The sequence below is a fragment of the Lutra lutra genome, chromosome 5 (genome assembly GCF_902655055.1).
Source record: "Lutra lutra chromosome 5, mLutLut1.2, whole genome shotgun sequence".
Taxonomy (NCBI): Eukaryota; Metazoa; Chordata; class Mammalia; order Carnivora; family Mustelidae; genus Lutra; species Lutra lutra.
In genome coordinates this window covers 11,323,320-11,338,935 of record NC_062282.1, presented here as the reverse complement: position 1 = coordinate 11,338,935, position 15,616 = coordinate 11,323,320, and the positions used below count along the sequence as shown (strand labels likewise).

The window sequence follows — 15,616 nt, the reverse complement described above, 5'->3', positions numbered from 1 at the left end:
ACTCGGCAGACCGCAGCGCAGAGAGAGCTCTCACCAGAACCAGACGATACTGGCATCCTTACCGCGGACTTCCAGCCTCCAGGACGATGAGAAATACATTTCTGTTGCTTCGAAGTCACCTCCTCTCCAGCACCTTGTGATAACAGCTCTAACTGACGGAAGTGGTCCTAACGTGGCTGATTGCAATAGCGTCGCGCTTCATGGCTGTGTTCCGGCTGGAGAGAGCAGCAAAGGGACAACTAAGTTTGTGTCTTTCATGAGGGAAGCAAAAGTGTCCACGGGAGTCCTAGCAGATTGTCATTTACGGTTCATCAGCCACACCGTGACCCCTGGTCCCCTATAACTGCAAGGGAGCCTGGGAAATATTTACCACTTCCTGCGCATGTAGGAGAGGCAGGCAAAGAAGGTGATTGAAATGTGAGTGGGTTAGCGGACCAAGAGGAACTTCTTCCAGTGCCGTGTTTGATAATTTACATTCATAGATTCGCGAACTGCTAATTCCTTGACTGTCTATTGTTGCTTGCTTGCCCACAGTTTAGGACGGACAACAAAAGCTCCGCCTCCCCCACCCCCCGCCAAATTAGGGAACTAAGTCAATAAAATTCTACCCAGAATAGATTTTTTTTTTTAAATCTATTTTTTAAAAGTAAAATTAGGGGCAACTGGGTGGCTCAATCCTTAAGCGTCTGCCTTCGGCTCAGGTCATGTTCCCGGAGTCCTGGGATTGAGTCCTGCATTGGGCTCCCTGCTCGGCGGGGAGCCTGCTTCTCCCTCTCCCACTCCCCCTGCTTGTGTTCCCTCTGTGGCTGTCTCTCTGTGTCAAATAAATAAATAAAATATTAGGAAAAAAAAGGTAAAATTAGAGGGGCACCTGGCTGGCTTAGTTGGAAGAGTATGTGACTCTTGATTGAGGGGTCATGAGTTCAAGCCCCACATTAGGTGCAGAGATTGCTAAAAAACAAACAAAGAACAACAACAACAAAAAAACACTTTAAAAAATAAAAATAAAATTAGAATAAGTTATTATTATATGACTTTAGTTGACAAATACAATCAATTTCATAGAATGCTACACTGCTGAAAGAACACTGTAAAGCAGTGTGATTTTGAAAATCAGATCCAGAGAAGGAAATGTAAGATTTTTAAGTCCTTAAATATATTGTGAAACACAGTACAGAAGAAATATTTGGTTCTTAGTCCTGTCTCAGTCAGGAAATAGCTATATGGCCTCTGGTAAGTAGGTCTTTTTCTTTCCCATAAAATCATAATCTTTTCTACAAAATAAAACCATAATTGACATTGGTTATCATCAGATTTGAAAACTTAAAATTCTATGTAATTAATCCTGATGTCTTTGATTCTATGTGGCTGGACAATAAATAAATCACCATGTGTTCATTCATTTGGTCTTAAATTCAAGAGCTATTTTTTTGAGCACCTACTGTATGCACTGGGCATCAGAGGCACTGAGGATGAATCTCCTTTTAAAAGATGAAATTAGAGGCACCTGCGTGGCTCAGTGGGTTAAGCCTCTGCCTTCGGCTCAGGTCATGGTCTCAGGGTCCTGGGATTGAATCCTGCAACAGGCTCTCTGCTCAGCAGGGAGCCCGCTTACCCCTCTCTCTCTGCCTGCCTCTCTGCCTACTTGTGATCTCTGTCAAATAAATAAATAAAATCTAAAAAAAAGAGAGACAAATTTAACTGAGAGGTTTACTTTAAAATGTTTTAGGGAAAGAAAGACATTTTTTCCCCCCTGAAACAGGTTAGCCTAATTCCTTCCATGGTGTGATCATTCTTGGCTATGGTTAGAGGAGGCAGGATCTAAGGAAACTACAGTCTCCTCCAGCTTAAGCATCTTCTCAGCTACTCTGTCAACTCACTCAAGATTGCCATCACTGAGCTGACCCCATCTCTGGAAGGTCAAGTTTGAATACGGCTGTTGGAGAGGGTGGAGAGCAGGCTGAGACAGCAACCTGCTCAATAACTAGTAACTGCTGGAATGTTAGTCAGGAAGCCAGGAGAGGGTTCTCAGAGGGTGGTGCCCGGGGGCAGAAAGTCCTGGACCGGAATGGCTGGGGAAGATCTGGGATCCAGGCCAGACCCAAGAAAGTCTGCTTTAGCTTAAGGTTTTTGAAAACATACACTGCGCTGGGAGCAAAGAAGAGTTTTTCCCAGGAAGAATAGACTAAAGACGAATGTTGCCTGAGATGACACGGACCAAAGAACTATGGGGCAGGATTGACTGTGTTAGCCCTGGCTTTCTTTCTGGAACAAGCCAGATCTGTGCTGGTGTGCCACCATCTTGGAAGCGTCCATTCTTCCTCCCCCTCATCTCCTCACCTTTCCTACCTTCTGTCATTCCATTATAGTCTAGAGGTTAGATACCAGTTTGGGCCAAATTGCCAGGGCTCCCAAAATCATTCTACTCCTCCGGTAATGTGGTTCTGGGCAACACTTCATCTCTCTTTGCGTTTCCTCTGTAATATAGGGACAACACGATAATGGCCTAGTATAGAAGGGTTTTTTGTTTTTTTTTTTTTAAGATTTATTTATTTATTTGAGAGAGAAGGAGAGCGAGAGAGAGAGAGTGCAAGAGTGCGGGAGCACAAGCAGGAGGGGCAGCGAGAGAGGAAGAAAAAAATTTCAAGTAGATTCCGCACTGAGCAAGCAGCCAGACACGGAGCTCGAGTGATCCCATGACACGGAAATCACAACCCCAGGGGAAACAAGAGTCAGACTTTCACTGATTGTGCCATGTAGACACCCCTAGATGGTGTTTTAAGATAAAAATACCTTAATGCACAATAATCACCTAGAAAAGTGCAAACTCTCATTTCCCCTTCTCAGACCTACCATATAGGGACACCCTTTTTCCCTGGGCTTGTCTTCCATGGCCACGCTGACTTTTCATCTCTATTAAAAGGATAACTTTCTTTGAGGGCCTAGTCCTAAGCTCTTCTAAGGTGATTAATAGGGTGCACAATTAACTCTGACATATGCTAATGAGAGAGGATGAAGACACAGGGCAGTCCGTGAGAACAGGGGCAGACGGAATGGAACTCAGCTACCGAGAGTCCCAGGCCAGCATTCTCCTAGGCTAACTGGCAAAGCATCACGGGGCAGAGAGGCCCGTTTTAGGCAAAGCTACACAAATTGCCAGAAAATCAGATGGCTAAAATGTCATTTCTTTCTGCTCAGTATTGTAATTGTGAAACTACTCTGAAAAATAAATTTTATTAATTGGTAATAAAACAGATAGAACCATGGGGTGCCTGTCTGGCTTGGTTGGTAGAGCATGCTACTCTTGACCTTGGGTTGTAAGTTTGAGCCCCACGCTAGATGGAGAGATTCTTAAAAATAAAATCTTAAAAAAAAAAAAAAGAACCAAAAGAAAAAGGTCATTTCTAATTTTCTTAGTTTCTGAAGTGTTTAGAGTGTACAGTACTTAAGGAGTTTTTTTTCCTAGTGAGAATTTAACCATTTGTTCATAGAGCTCATCCGTATTTCAACTTATGAGCGGATGTAATAATCCTTTCCTCCCCAAGGAGATTTGGGGCTGGTCTTCCTAGAATTTATAGTCTAGGTGACCTGCACTGCTTAACGCGGTGGCCCCCAGACCTATGGGCTATTGATCATTTGAAATGTGACTAGTCCGAATTGATATGTGTTCGTAGTATAAAATATACATAATATATACAAAATATACATTGTGAGGACTAAGTATGATTTTTGAATGAAAGCTATCTCATGAATAATTTTATGTTGATTTGTAGAAACAATATTTTGGATATATTGAATTAAATGAACATGTTACCAAAATTAATTTCACCGGTTTCTTTCTACTTTTTAAGTGTGGCTTCTAGAAAATACAGATTTACACATGTGGCAAATATATTTCCAATGGATAGTGCTAGTCCCAATGGGAGAGGAGAGATTGCAGATATGAAAGACTTGTAATTCTCTTTTGTTAGGTCCTTTGAGGCAAAGTTCCTGGGAGCCTCACACATGCCAATACAGGCCTGGTTCTGACAGGCACACGGTATTTCGGAACTATGTTTCCTCACCTCCAGGTTAAGACTCAAGGTTAAAATTTCCTATTGAGTTCTAAGCGGAAGAATCAGCTGTGAAGGTGCTCGACAAGGAAGCAATGGGAAAAACCAAAGCGTGACTCGAGATTCCAGAAAGATGTGCGAATTAAGTTCAAAACTCCCTTTTGAATATTTTTCTCCTTAAGCTAGAAGCACCAAGATGTGGGTATTTAAACAAAGTCCAAATCAGTGGGCGTGGCTGATGCGAAAAGTAACCTTCGGCTGAGCCCTAAGAGGAACGTGGGGGGACAGTCGAGAGGTGGCGGCTGGGGCTCAGTGGCCCCGAGCTCTGCACTGCCGCTTCCTGGGGTCTGGCTCCCCACGGGCTGCGGTGTCCGCGACTCCAGGCGGGAGTGCTGGGAGCCCGGGGAGGGAGCCGGTCCAGGCGGGGCTTTGCTCGTCGCCATGGCAACGGCGTGAGCCGCAAACAGCCGCGCTAGCCGGCCGACCCGCGACCGCAGCGGACGCCCGCGAGAGCTCGGCGGGGCCCAGCACCGGCCGCCGAGCCTCCATCCGCCGCGTGTCCCCGAGGGGAGCCGGAGCGCCGCGCCATGGAACAGCTGGTAGGGAGGGTGCGCGCCGAGCTGTGCTCAGTCCGCGCGGCTCCCTCGCCCGCCGACCCCCGCGGCGCATGCGCGGCACGGTGCCGCCCAAGCTCCGCGCGGCCTCCGGGGGGTGCGCGCCCTGGCGGGGCCGCGGGCTTGAGCTCCGGGTTTCAATTTCGGGGCGGGGGCCTGAAAGAGTTTACGGGAGCTTGTGGGGCTGGAATTGCTGGGTGTTGAGTTTGGCAGCTTTTCTCGGGCGGGGGTCAGTCCTGTCCGTCGGGGCTCCCATAACTTGCAGAAGGCGTGGGTTCAGGGAGTACCTCCTTCCTGCGCCTTCGACTTGTCCCCCGCCCTCTTGCTGTGGAAGGGCCACTTGGAGGCCAGTGACGTGGCCCCGAGCAACCCACTGTCCCACTGCGAGCATCGGACATATCCAGGTGTGGCGGAGGCTGCTTTTGTGTCGAGTTTGTTGGCTGTCACCAGCTCCCAGGGGCCCTCGGATCTGGACGCCAGCGAACGTTCCGTTCCCTTGATGCGGGCGGGGCGAGGCGGAGGGAGAGGGACGGGGTGCGGGAAGCCCCGTCAGGTGGTTTCCTTCTCCTTTTTACTTCTATTTGCCTTGGTGCACAGCAGGTGAGATGTCCGCGCATTTAAATCAGCTTCCCGTAAAACGGCTTTGTGTTCTCTCTCTCCCTTAAATGAATATTCTAAGTGAAAAAAAAACACCCCCCCCCCCAGACCTCCCCCCAAAAACCCTGGACTTGTTTTTGCATTTACCTTCAAGGGAAATTGTGTTCATATGTATTTTTCATTTACACTGTAGCTCTATAACTAGAGCAGTCTATTAATGCTAATCATAAAATATGCACCCTAATCAACAAAATATGCATCATGATGAACGCAAATGCATACTTATTTAATTAAGATCAATGTATGTAGTTTATGCAATACTTAAACGTTTTCCTCCTCTCTGTTGATATTTACCTTACTCAGAATTATCGGTTTTCTTCTTATGAGAATCTTGTTATGGTATTCATGGTGGTGTTCTTATTTTTGTATGATTTATATGTCATAAATACGTGGAGTTTCCATTATATATCTATTTTGTGTTTCATTAAGACAAATTCTCACTAGTTCTTTTTAGTCTTTTTACTGACTTCCCTTCCGTTTTCTGTAAAAGGAATGAGGGTTCTTGAAATGACAGATGGCATTGCTATATGTAATACCAATAAACCAATGACTTTTGTTGAGTCTTAGTTAAAAAAAAACATATGTTGTATGATCTTACATAAATTTATCAAGTTTTATCCTCTCAGCATATAAAGCATAGCTATTAACCTTGTATCATGTTCTTATGATTTCTTAATTATGCTTTTAATATTGAAAAAATTAGGTCACTAAAGCAATATTGTTCCAAATTTTAAAAAAATATTTTATTTTTATTTATTTGAGAGGGAGAGTAAGTGAAAGAGGGAGCACAAACAGGGTGAAGGGCAGAGGGAGAAGCAGACTCCCCACTGAGCAGGGAGCCTGATGTGGGACTTGATCCTAAGACTCTGGGATCATGACCTGAGCTGAAGGTGGACGCTTAACCAACCGAGCCACCCAGGTGCCCAGTATTGCTCCAATTTTTTTTTTTTTAAGATTTTATTTATTTATTTGACAGAGATCACAAGTAAGCAGAGAGGCAGGCAGGCAGAGAGAGAGGGGGAAGCAGGCTCCTGGCTGAGCAGAGAGCCTCATGTGGGGCTCTATCTCAGGACCCGGGGACCATGACCTGAGCTGAAGGCAGAGGCTTAACCCACTGAGCCACCCAGGCACCCTGTTCCAATTTTATAAAAATAAAAAAAGGTATGTAAATATGTATAGGAGATAGAGTAAAAGGACACACACCAAAATATTGGTATTGATTATCTCTGCTGGTGGCATTGAAGAAGAATTTAATTTTTCTTTAAACATTTTCCATAGTGAACATACATACAAAAATATGTAAATATTTATACATTTAAATGTAAATAATTGCATATTTAAATATAAAATTATAGATTTAAATAAAATATAGATCTATTGTTAATTACAAATTGTAAATATTTACATTTACATGAATTTTGTAGTTAGAAAAACTTATAAGGCTTATAAGGAATAATGTCCCTTAAACACTTATACAACTTTCTTCTCCAGAGACTTATTGAACATTCCTTTGGTAATTATTCCTGTTTTCAGTACCCAGGGTTCACCTTGTAAACACTATTTTGTAACTTGTGCTCTCTCCCTCAGCCAAGGAGCCGCCTGGATTTTATGTAAATTAGAATGTGGAAGGTGGTAAATGAGCGTGCCCAGATCCATGTGAGGAGCAGCAAGTGCGAAACACACGTGTGCCTCTGTCGAGTCCTAAACAGTTTTCTTACCCCTCATCCAGGCAGTTTACTGCCCTAACTCCAGGCTCATGTGGAAAGGACTTTTAGCAGCCAAAGTAATTTATCATGGAAGCCGCAAAGATGGTTTCTGTGGGAAAACGGAGACAAGTAGATACAGAGGCAAAGTATAAGGTGTACGAGTTGTTACGTCTGTGAACTGTGACCTCAAAGGAACTTTAAATAGCAGGGGGGAAGGCGGGGGTCCCCAGCTTTTCTCCCAGGTGCAGGTGAGGGCATGCCTGAGGCTGGTACCAGCGGCAGAGAGAGGCCGCTAGAGTGTGGATATTTCGAGGAATTGGTTCCCGCTGATAAGGAATGCTAGGAGGAAGTTTACCGATTACATTTTCTCCTGTCGTCATGCTAAGCTCTTTCCTGGCACTGAGCTCTGTGGCTGTTTATTTATACCTCTCTGCTGTTTGCTTTTGGCTTTACTCTTTGTAGCCTTCCTTTTAACAAACAGAGAAAAAAAAAGGCTGAACAACTGTTCACTCATTACTTTGTTTAGGAATAAAAGCCAGCAGCTTCAGCTCAAGAGTAGATGGCCTGTGGAGGGGCTTCTGGTCTCCCTGACCGTTGAGTTATTGTTGTGCCAGGAGACTAGCGTTGGACACAGTGTCTGGGTGGATTTGCCCTCCCTCTCCTCTCAGGGACAGCCCCACCCCATTGCCAGCTCCCGGGCGTGGTTCGATGGTGTGGAATCTCCTGAAGGAAAGCTTCCTTTTAGCATTTACTCCCTAGAGCAGAGGCTTTGAGTGAGGCTGGGGTTGGGAGGTGGTGTCTTAGATGCTTGAGCAGTTCCGTTCTATTCTATGAGGACCTCTTGAGGGACCCGCTGTGTTTCGAGCACTGTGGGGAGAGCACTGGGGAATAGGACTTTTGCTTCCTCCTCCATGTTTCCTTCCCTTCCTTTCTTCCTTCATCTCTTCTGCCTGTCTCCTCCTCTTCCTTCCTTCCATTCCTTCCTTCCTTCCCTCCCACCTCACCTCTTCCTTCTTTCCTCTCGCCATTTGTATCGAGCCCTTTCTCCGTAGGTCTGTCTGGCAGGGGATGGGTCATTCCCTATGGAGAAAGGAGAGAGGACGTGTGACACTTGTCAGATTCCTAGGAGGAATCTGTCCAAAGGCTATGCTATTTTAATAAGTCCGTTTAGAAAAACCCTGCCATCGTACCTACCGTGGATGGGGTAATAGAATTATGCTTGGATTCCCATGGCCCAACGTTTCTGCCTCTAGGGACTTAGTATGTAGAGTTCAGAATGTCTGTCTTTTTGGAAGCATCTTCCAGATAGAGCCAATAGGGTGTGGCTGTGGGATGTGGGCCAAGACCCCTGTGTCCGCTCCCACGGAAGAGGTTGTAGGCTTCCTTGGAACACTTGGACATTGAGGAAAGTTAAAAAAAAAAATCATATTCATGGAGGGCTGAATGCAGTGTGGGCAACTTCTGAACATCGTTTCACCTATTTGGGGTAAAGAATGGAAGGTGTGAAGCTTTGGTGTCCTGAAATGTCCACGTTATTGTTCATTACAAAGAAACGCAGGAAAGCCTAGCTCAGAGGAAGCGGTCATCACCTACTCTGGCAATGTTTCCCAAAGGGGGTCCCCTAAGTGATATGAACTGTGGTGGGGTCTGGGGAGACCTTGGGGAACAAGCAGACCAGGGTACTCACCTGTGTGTGAAGCTGATAGCCTGGAGGGGCGGACAGTGTGAGAGGGCACACAAGGGGGCCAGGGAGAGGTGGGAGAGGTCAGGCGGACAGAGCTCTCCAGCCAGAGGAAATGGCCCCTGAGGACTGGAGCCCGATGGCCAAGGTGGAGAGGAGGCCAGTGTGGAAGGAGGCAGGAGGCAGTGCTGCGTTGATAGAGACAGAGTTTTAAAAAGGTCATTAAGGTCAAATGAGGTCAAATAAGTCGGCCCTAATGCAGTGTGATCCTTATAAGAAGAGCACATTAAGACACAGATGCAGAGAGACCACAGGAGGACACGGGGAGGAGACTGCTGTCCGCAAGCTGAGGGGAGAGGCCTCGGGAGAAACCGGACCTGCCAACAGCTTCATCTTGGACCTTTAGACCCTGTGACTGTGAGAAATCCATTTCTGTTAAGCCTCCCATCTGTGGCATTTTGTTATGGTAGCCTGAGCAAGCGTGCGGTGTGCTAAATGGCTTGGACAAATTATCTCAGTTAATCCCAGTTATGGCGTGGCGAGGTGGCTGCTGTCATGATCTTCATGTTAACGGACGAGAACGTGGACATGCAAGATAACCGTCTCACTGGGAACACGGGCATGCCCCACGCGGAGGGGAATCCTACACAAGTTGAAATGAAAACCCACTCGGCCCAGAATGCCAGCGATTGTCATGGTGGCAGAGCACAGGGGTGTCAGTGGGAGGGGGGCAGAACCTCCCGCTGGCCTCCATCGGCCCCTCAGAGCCCTATCCGATGACAGCCGTTGGACAGGGAGCTCCCGGAATGTGGTCAGTGTGGTTGCATCGACCCGAGTTCACTACCACCTGGGCGATGGACGGTTGCTGCTGAGGACGGAGCGTGGCCATGAACCTGTTTGGCTCCTCCATCTGCACTAAGGAAGTCAGCAGCCAGCCACACGGGGAGATGAAACGTTGCAGGTGAGCTGGTTATGGCAGCAGACAGAGGGATCAGGGGAGCGGCAGTCTTGGAGCAAAGAGGCAGAGGCTGGTGAGAAGCTTTCAGGTGGAGGTCCTTCCCCTCCAGCCAGGTCACGATTTTCCATCCGAGCTTGTGCGTGAAGACGGTCAGACCTTCGGTGGCTCTGTTAGTAATGATGCTGAAGAGCAGGAAAACCTTGTGTTCTGTGTCATGCTGGCTTTGACTGTAGGAGGTTGTGCCTGGGGTCTGAGGTTAGGTGTCTTTTCATAGCCGCGATGTATAATGAGTCATTTTTCTGCAGGATTTTATCCTTTCCTCTTTGCTTTTCATGGTACGACAGGCTGTTTTGCTGATGTTTCTTGTAGTCAGGGTTTAAAAGATCTGTATTTCTTTAATGTATCCTACATTTTCGGCTGGTGCAGAGTTGAGGATGGTACTTTTCCAGGAAGGTCAATATAAATAATTAATGATCTCAGTGGCAGAATTCTTTTTCAGGGAGGAAATTGTCTTTGGGAAAAACAAACAAACTCTGTTAAGTCACTAGAGAAAGGAAATGAGGCTTGAGGGGAAGCTAGAGCAAGGCAGAAGAAGGCTGATGGCAAGTTCACTGTCGGGGGGTGGTGGGAGGTGAGGGGTGGAGGGAATTTGAAGGTCCTAGAGGGAAAGCTGGGGTTCCTGGGGATAGACAGGTGTGGAGAAGTCATAGAAGGATCTCCCGGGCGAGGGAAGCTTGGAGAGCTTCTCCCCTCTGACCTCTGGGGAGGTGTGCTAGATGTGTGAGCCATTTTTTAGTTTCTGGAATTTGAGCGATGGGCGGTGTTGGACGTTTGCCCCCTGGGACCTGGGAGGAAGATGGTCAGAGCTGGAGGTGATCCTGAGCCCTTCAGCCCCGTGGGGGTGGGGGTGGGGTCTGCTGAAGTCTTGGGGAAGGCCCAGAATGGTGCCCTTGCCAGGTTCACCTTGATCTCAAGAGGATAACGCCTGACAGCTGACCCACTTCTGGGTCTCTCATTGCAGGGATGTGACTATGAATTAGTAAAGCGGATTCCAGTACCATCTATGAAGCAAATCTCTTTATAGCCATACGCATACTTTTTTAAACTTTTTTTTCATGCTGGACTCTACAAAATTCATTTTATTTATGCTCATATGCTATTAGGGGAGACACTTAGGTCTATCTCTAGCTCAATGCTGAGTATATGAGACAATTAAAAATGGTTAACTGAAGAGTCTTTTCATGAGATCAAATTCTATGTAATGCGCAATTATTTACCTTTGCAGTTAATAATACAGTGGGTGAAAATTTTTTTTTCTTTTTGCTGAGAGAATGAATCCCAGAACTCTTTGCTATTTAATGCCCTTTCCCCAGGCTTGTGTATACCTGGGAACAGAGCAATAGAAGTCCTTCCCATCAGTTCATTTACCTTTAAAATATGTTCTACCTGCTTAAAGAGAAAATGTAGAGAGAGTAATGCACAGTATATTTAAGTTGTTTTCAACCGTGTTGCGGCATCTGCGTCATGATTACATTTGTTCATTAACTTCATAATGACTTAAGGACCTGATTTCACCTTTGTGAGAATTTTAAATTCTCCGTTCGAAAGCTGAGCATGTGCAGACAGGCGCCACTAAGGAAGCAGGTGGGCGCCCGCTGCGTATTCATCGAGGATGTTGGTATCTGCGTTTGTGATTTCCAGCTGACCCTTCCTCGGCTTATACGTGCTTCCAGGGTGTTCATGAAGAGCAAAAATAGATTTCCGCTTCTCAAAAAGGAGCTTCAGTGTTTCTGGGATTATTAAGGCCTCGAGAGAAGCAACTGAGCCACTGCCCCGTGGTCTCTGTGGCGGTAGCGGGTTTAATAAGGGACCCGGAAAACGGCTCGCCCTGGGAGTCATGATTATGTCTCGGGGACCACGTGTGAATTTCCACCTGGCGAGCTAAGATTTTAAATTTTATAATAAGATTTGAAAATGGCTAATAAAGTACTCTTACCTCCTTGATCTGCTCTTGGTTTTGGGCAATCGTATTGGGTGAGCGCATGCGCAGACAGCCGAGCCGTTCTTCATTCAGCACGGGGTGTGCACCGCTCCGTGGTGTGCACCGCTCCGTGGTGTGCACCGCTCTGTAACAAGGGCGTCCCCTGGAGAGACAATGAATTCTTGCCGTGGAATTTCTTACACACAGACTTTCAAAGTCAAGTTTTAAGGCCACTGGCACCAAAGTGGTAGGAGACAGGGCCCAGCACATCACCAGTAAATTGGTAAGTGCAAAGAAATTAGGTTGAGATTTTTATGCGTTTTTGTTAAAGGTGAAAGAGCAAAGATGAGGTGCAAATGATTGGTTGAGACAGTGATAACAACAATTCTGAAAAGAGATGTCATGGGCTTTCCTTCCTTCTCACTTTCTGTCTGTCCTTCCCTGAATTTCTTCAGTGTGCTCTGTTCAGTTTTGTGGGTAATCTGGGACTACAGTGGGCGTTTGGGTTGGGGTCTGAGGTTCGTGGTGGGACTAGTATGCCAGCAGGGAGAGGATACCCGGTCGTCTTCGGGAGCACATTGGGGTTTGAAGGATTCCAGGTAGCTCAGAGCTGCTCAGTTTGGCAGCCCCCACCCAGCCAGTCTCTGGGAATGCCCACCAGACAAACCCTTCATCTTCTGGAGTTGTCCAGAGCTCCTTTTAACAAGACCTACTGTTTGCAGGAACATGAACAATATATTTTAAAACTGTTTAATCCCTTGGGGCACCTGGGTGGCTCCGTGGGTTAAAGCCCCTGCCTTCGGCTCAGGTCATGATCACAGGGTCCTGGAATCAAGCCCCACGTCGGGCTCTCTGCTCAGTGGGGAGCCTGCTTTCTCCTCTCTCTGCCTGTCTTTCTGCCTACTTGTGATCTCTGTCAAATAAATAAATGAAATCTTTAAAAAAAAACCTGTTTAATCCCTTAAAAAAAAAAAAACAACCAAAAACCAGTTTAATCCTTGACTATTTAGAAATAGCTATTTCCCGGAAGGTAGGTGAGCAGGTGAGCTGAGAGGACCGTGCGGCACTCGTCGTGGGTTTGCACACCACCATGCCACTGGCGGCGGTCTTCATCTCTGAAAATTCAATCTACATTGAAATTCCTGCTTTGGGTGCTGAAGGATACTTGCAGTGGAGCAAAGGATTTTGCTCACTACTTGTTCCCTATGACGCCCAGACTTCTTTACAAAATTTGGTCCTTGCCATGCTTTTGAGACAAAGACACATTCACCACTTTTGCAGATGGGGATTTTTGCCCAAAGTCTGCGCTGCAGGACAGAGGAAATAAAGAAATGGTTCTCTTCCTGTTTTTAGGCTTCCTGAGTTTCGACCACGTTTGTGTCCCCTTCCTCAGTTCAGAAACTCCAGCCCTGGAAACGTGAAGAGCTTCCTATTACTCCCTGCTGACTCCTGTTCCCCTCCTCCTTTGCCACAGGCTTCTTTCTGTCCTTCCTGCCCCTTTCCTCTTCCTGGCTGCCCCCCAAACATGCCCTCTTGGCTCTGGATCTCCCTGCAAAGCATCACCGCCCCCCCCCCCCCCCAAGTGGGTTCCGAAGGATTCAGGTGTTCTCCCCTCCTATCTCTGTGCCAACCCAAGCAGCTGCTCTGGCTGAAAAGGTTGGTTTGGGCCTTTTTTTGTGGCACAAATATGTAGATTTCATTGGTTCACTTTCAGCCCTAGGTCTTGAAGAAGACGCACTTAAAGAGGGCCAGCTAGCTACTATTTAAGGGTTGTCATATTTTCAGCTGGGCATGACACCTTCTCCAGATTTTTTTTTTTTTTAACACAATTTGGTTTTCTTTTACTTAGTTTAAAAAAATGAGAAACAAACTGAGGGTTTTGGAGGGGAGGGGTGTGGGGGGAGTTGGGTGAGCCTGGTGGTGGGTATTTAGGAGGGCACGGATTGCATGGAGCACTGGGTGTGGTGCATAAACGATGAATCTTGGAACACTGAAAAAATAAAATAAAATAAAATAAATGAAGCCATTCATGCGAGTCAGGTTGAGGCATGCTTGAGAGAGACACAGTCCAGACTTGTAGGGTAGAGATGGGAATCCAGCCCCTAGACACCTAATGTGCTCTGAGAGGGGAAGCAGCTAGTGTGAAGTAAGAGGAGAAAAAATAAAAAGGAAAAAAGAGCCTCTTATTTAAGACATTGCACTTGCATGTCTCTGGATTCCTTTGGTTAATTTATTCAGGATTAACCGTTTCCATGTTTGCTACGCATTCTTCAGTTTACATTTTTTCTTTTTCCCTTTTTAAAAAGCAAGTTCCCTTTAATATGAACATTTTAGACACATAAAATGATTTTTTTAAGTTTGTTAGAACAAATGCGTATTGTTCCTTGTGGCACACGGTTTCCTTCCCTCTCCAACCCCTCTTCTTTCATCATTCCTTTCTTCCTTTTTTTTTGGTTCCTTTCTTTTTTGTTAAGCTTTTTATTTATTTTTCTCTTGTTTTATTGGTTAAGAACATAGACTCTGGAGCCAGATTTCATGGGTATGTATCTTGGCCATACTGTTTGTTAACTGTGTGACCTTGAGTTGGTAACTTGACCTTTCTGTGCTTCAGTGTTATAATCAGTAAAAAAATGGGGATAGTAATAGTAACTACTTCATAGTCATGTTGTGAAGATTGAGTTGGTATTTTCAAAGTGCTTAGAACAGAGCCCAATAAAGAGTAACATCAATAATTAAAATTAAAAAAATGACAGATTTAAACCTAGAAGTATGGATAAAAATAGCATAAAAATAATATGTAGTCCTACCTTTCAGTCTCAGAAATAATCACTATCAATAGTCATCTCCCCATGTGTATGTACGTGTAATTTATTTTTATTTTAAAATTTGTTTATTTTTTGAAACATATTTTTAAGTAATCTCTATACCCATCATCGGGCTTGAATTCATGGCCCTGAGGTCCAGAGTCACGTGTTCCGCTGACTGAGACAGCCAGGCGCCCTGTAATTTATTTTTGTTTTGAAAAAAATTTTTTAACAAACATTGATTCCTACTTTTGGAGCCTGATTTTGTTTTCCATTTTATAACATATCATAAACATGTTTCAGTTTCATTAAGATGCTTCTTTAGGGGCTCCTGGGTGGCTCCGTCGTTAAGTGTCTGCCTTCAGCTCAGGTCATGGTCCCAGGGTCCTGGGATAGAGCCCTGCATTGGGTGTTCCCTCGCTGTGTGTGTCTCTCTCTGTCAAATAAATAAAAAGAATCTTAAAAATAAATAAAATGCGGGCTGCCTGGATGGCTCAGGCGTTAAGTGTCTGCCTTCGGCTCAGGTCATGATCCCAGGAAGCCAGGGGGATGCCCCACCACCTGTTGTTCCAGATGCCCGCTTGTGTTCCCTCTCTCACTGTGTCTCTCTCGGTCGAAAATAAAATCTTAAAAAACAAACAAACAAAAAAAACTTCTTTAACACAATTTTGAAAATAGTTATCTGTACATCCAATATGGAGCTTGAACTCATTACCCCTAGATCTAGAGTCACCGACTCGGTTCCACTGACTGAGGCAGCCAGGCACCCCAACACCAGTTTTAATGGCTGTGTAGAATTCCTTTGTACAGCTTGACAGCAAGTTATTTTATGAATTTCTTATTGTGAAGGTATAAAGCATTTTGTTATAAGTATTTCTCACATTAGAAACGATAAAGAAATGACTATATATATATACACACACACATATATGCATATATCTGGTGACCACGGGATTCCTCTGCTTCTCCCATCCTACATACACCACGTCCTCCACTCCTTGGCACTTTCTACCTCGTTGGGGTCTCCAGTGACCCAGCTCGGATTCAGCCTCTGTTTCTGCCCTGGCCTCGTTTGAGAAATGCTACTTACTCTGGGACAGGTTTGAGTTCATAACGCCTTGTTTAAACAGCAAACACACAAACTCCTCCAAATTAAAGTAAAA

The 15,616-nt window shown here is 45.5% G+C and overlaps 1 protein-coding gene across 3 annotated transcripts in view; it reads left to right on the top strand.

The window, feature by feature from the left end:
• The first annotated feature begins 4,569 nt into the window (after positions 1-4,569).
• The window catches only part of DNAH5 (dynein axonemal heavy chain 5), a 277,211-nt gene continuing 266,164 nt past the window's right edge, over positions 4,570-15,616 (top strand). For 2 of the 3 annotated variants that reach the window (XM_047730538.1, XM_047730537.1), the window contains exon 1: positions 6,734-9,671. In XM_047730538.1, the coding sequence (XP_047586494.1) occupies positions 9,598-9,671 (74 nt within the window). In that variant the 5' untranslated portion in view covers positions 6,734-9,597. Of the gene's footprint in view, positions 4,652-6,733; positions 9,672-15,616 lie in introns of those variants that run through there. The other variant, XM_047730540.1, reaches the window with a different exon arrangement.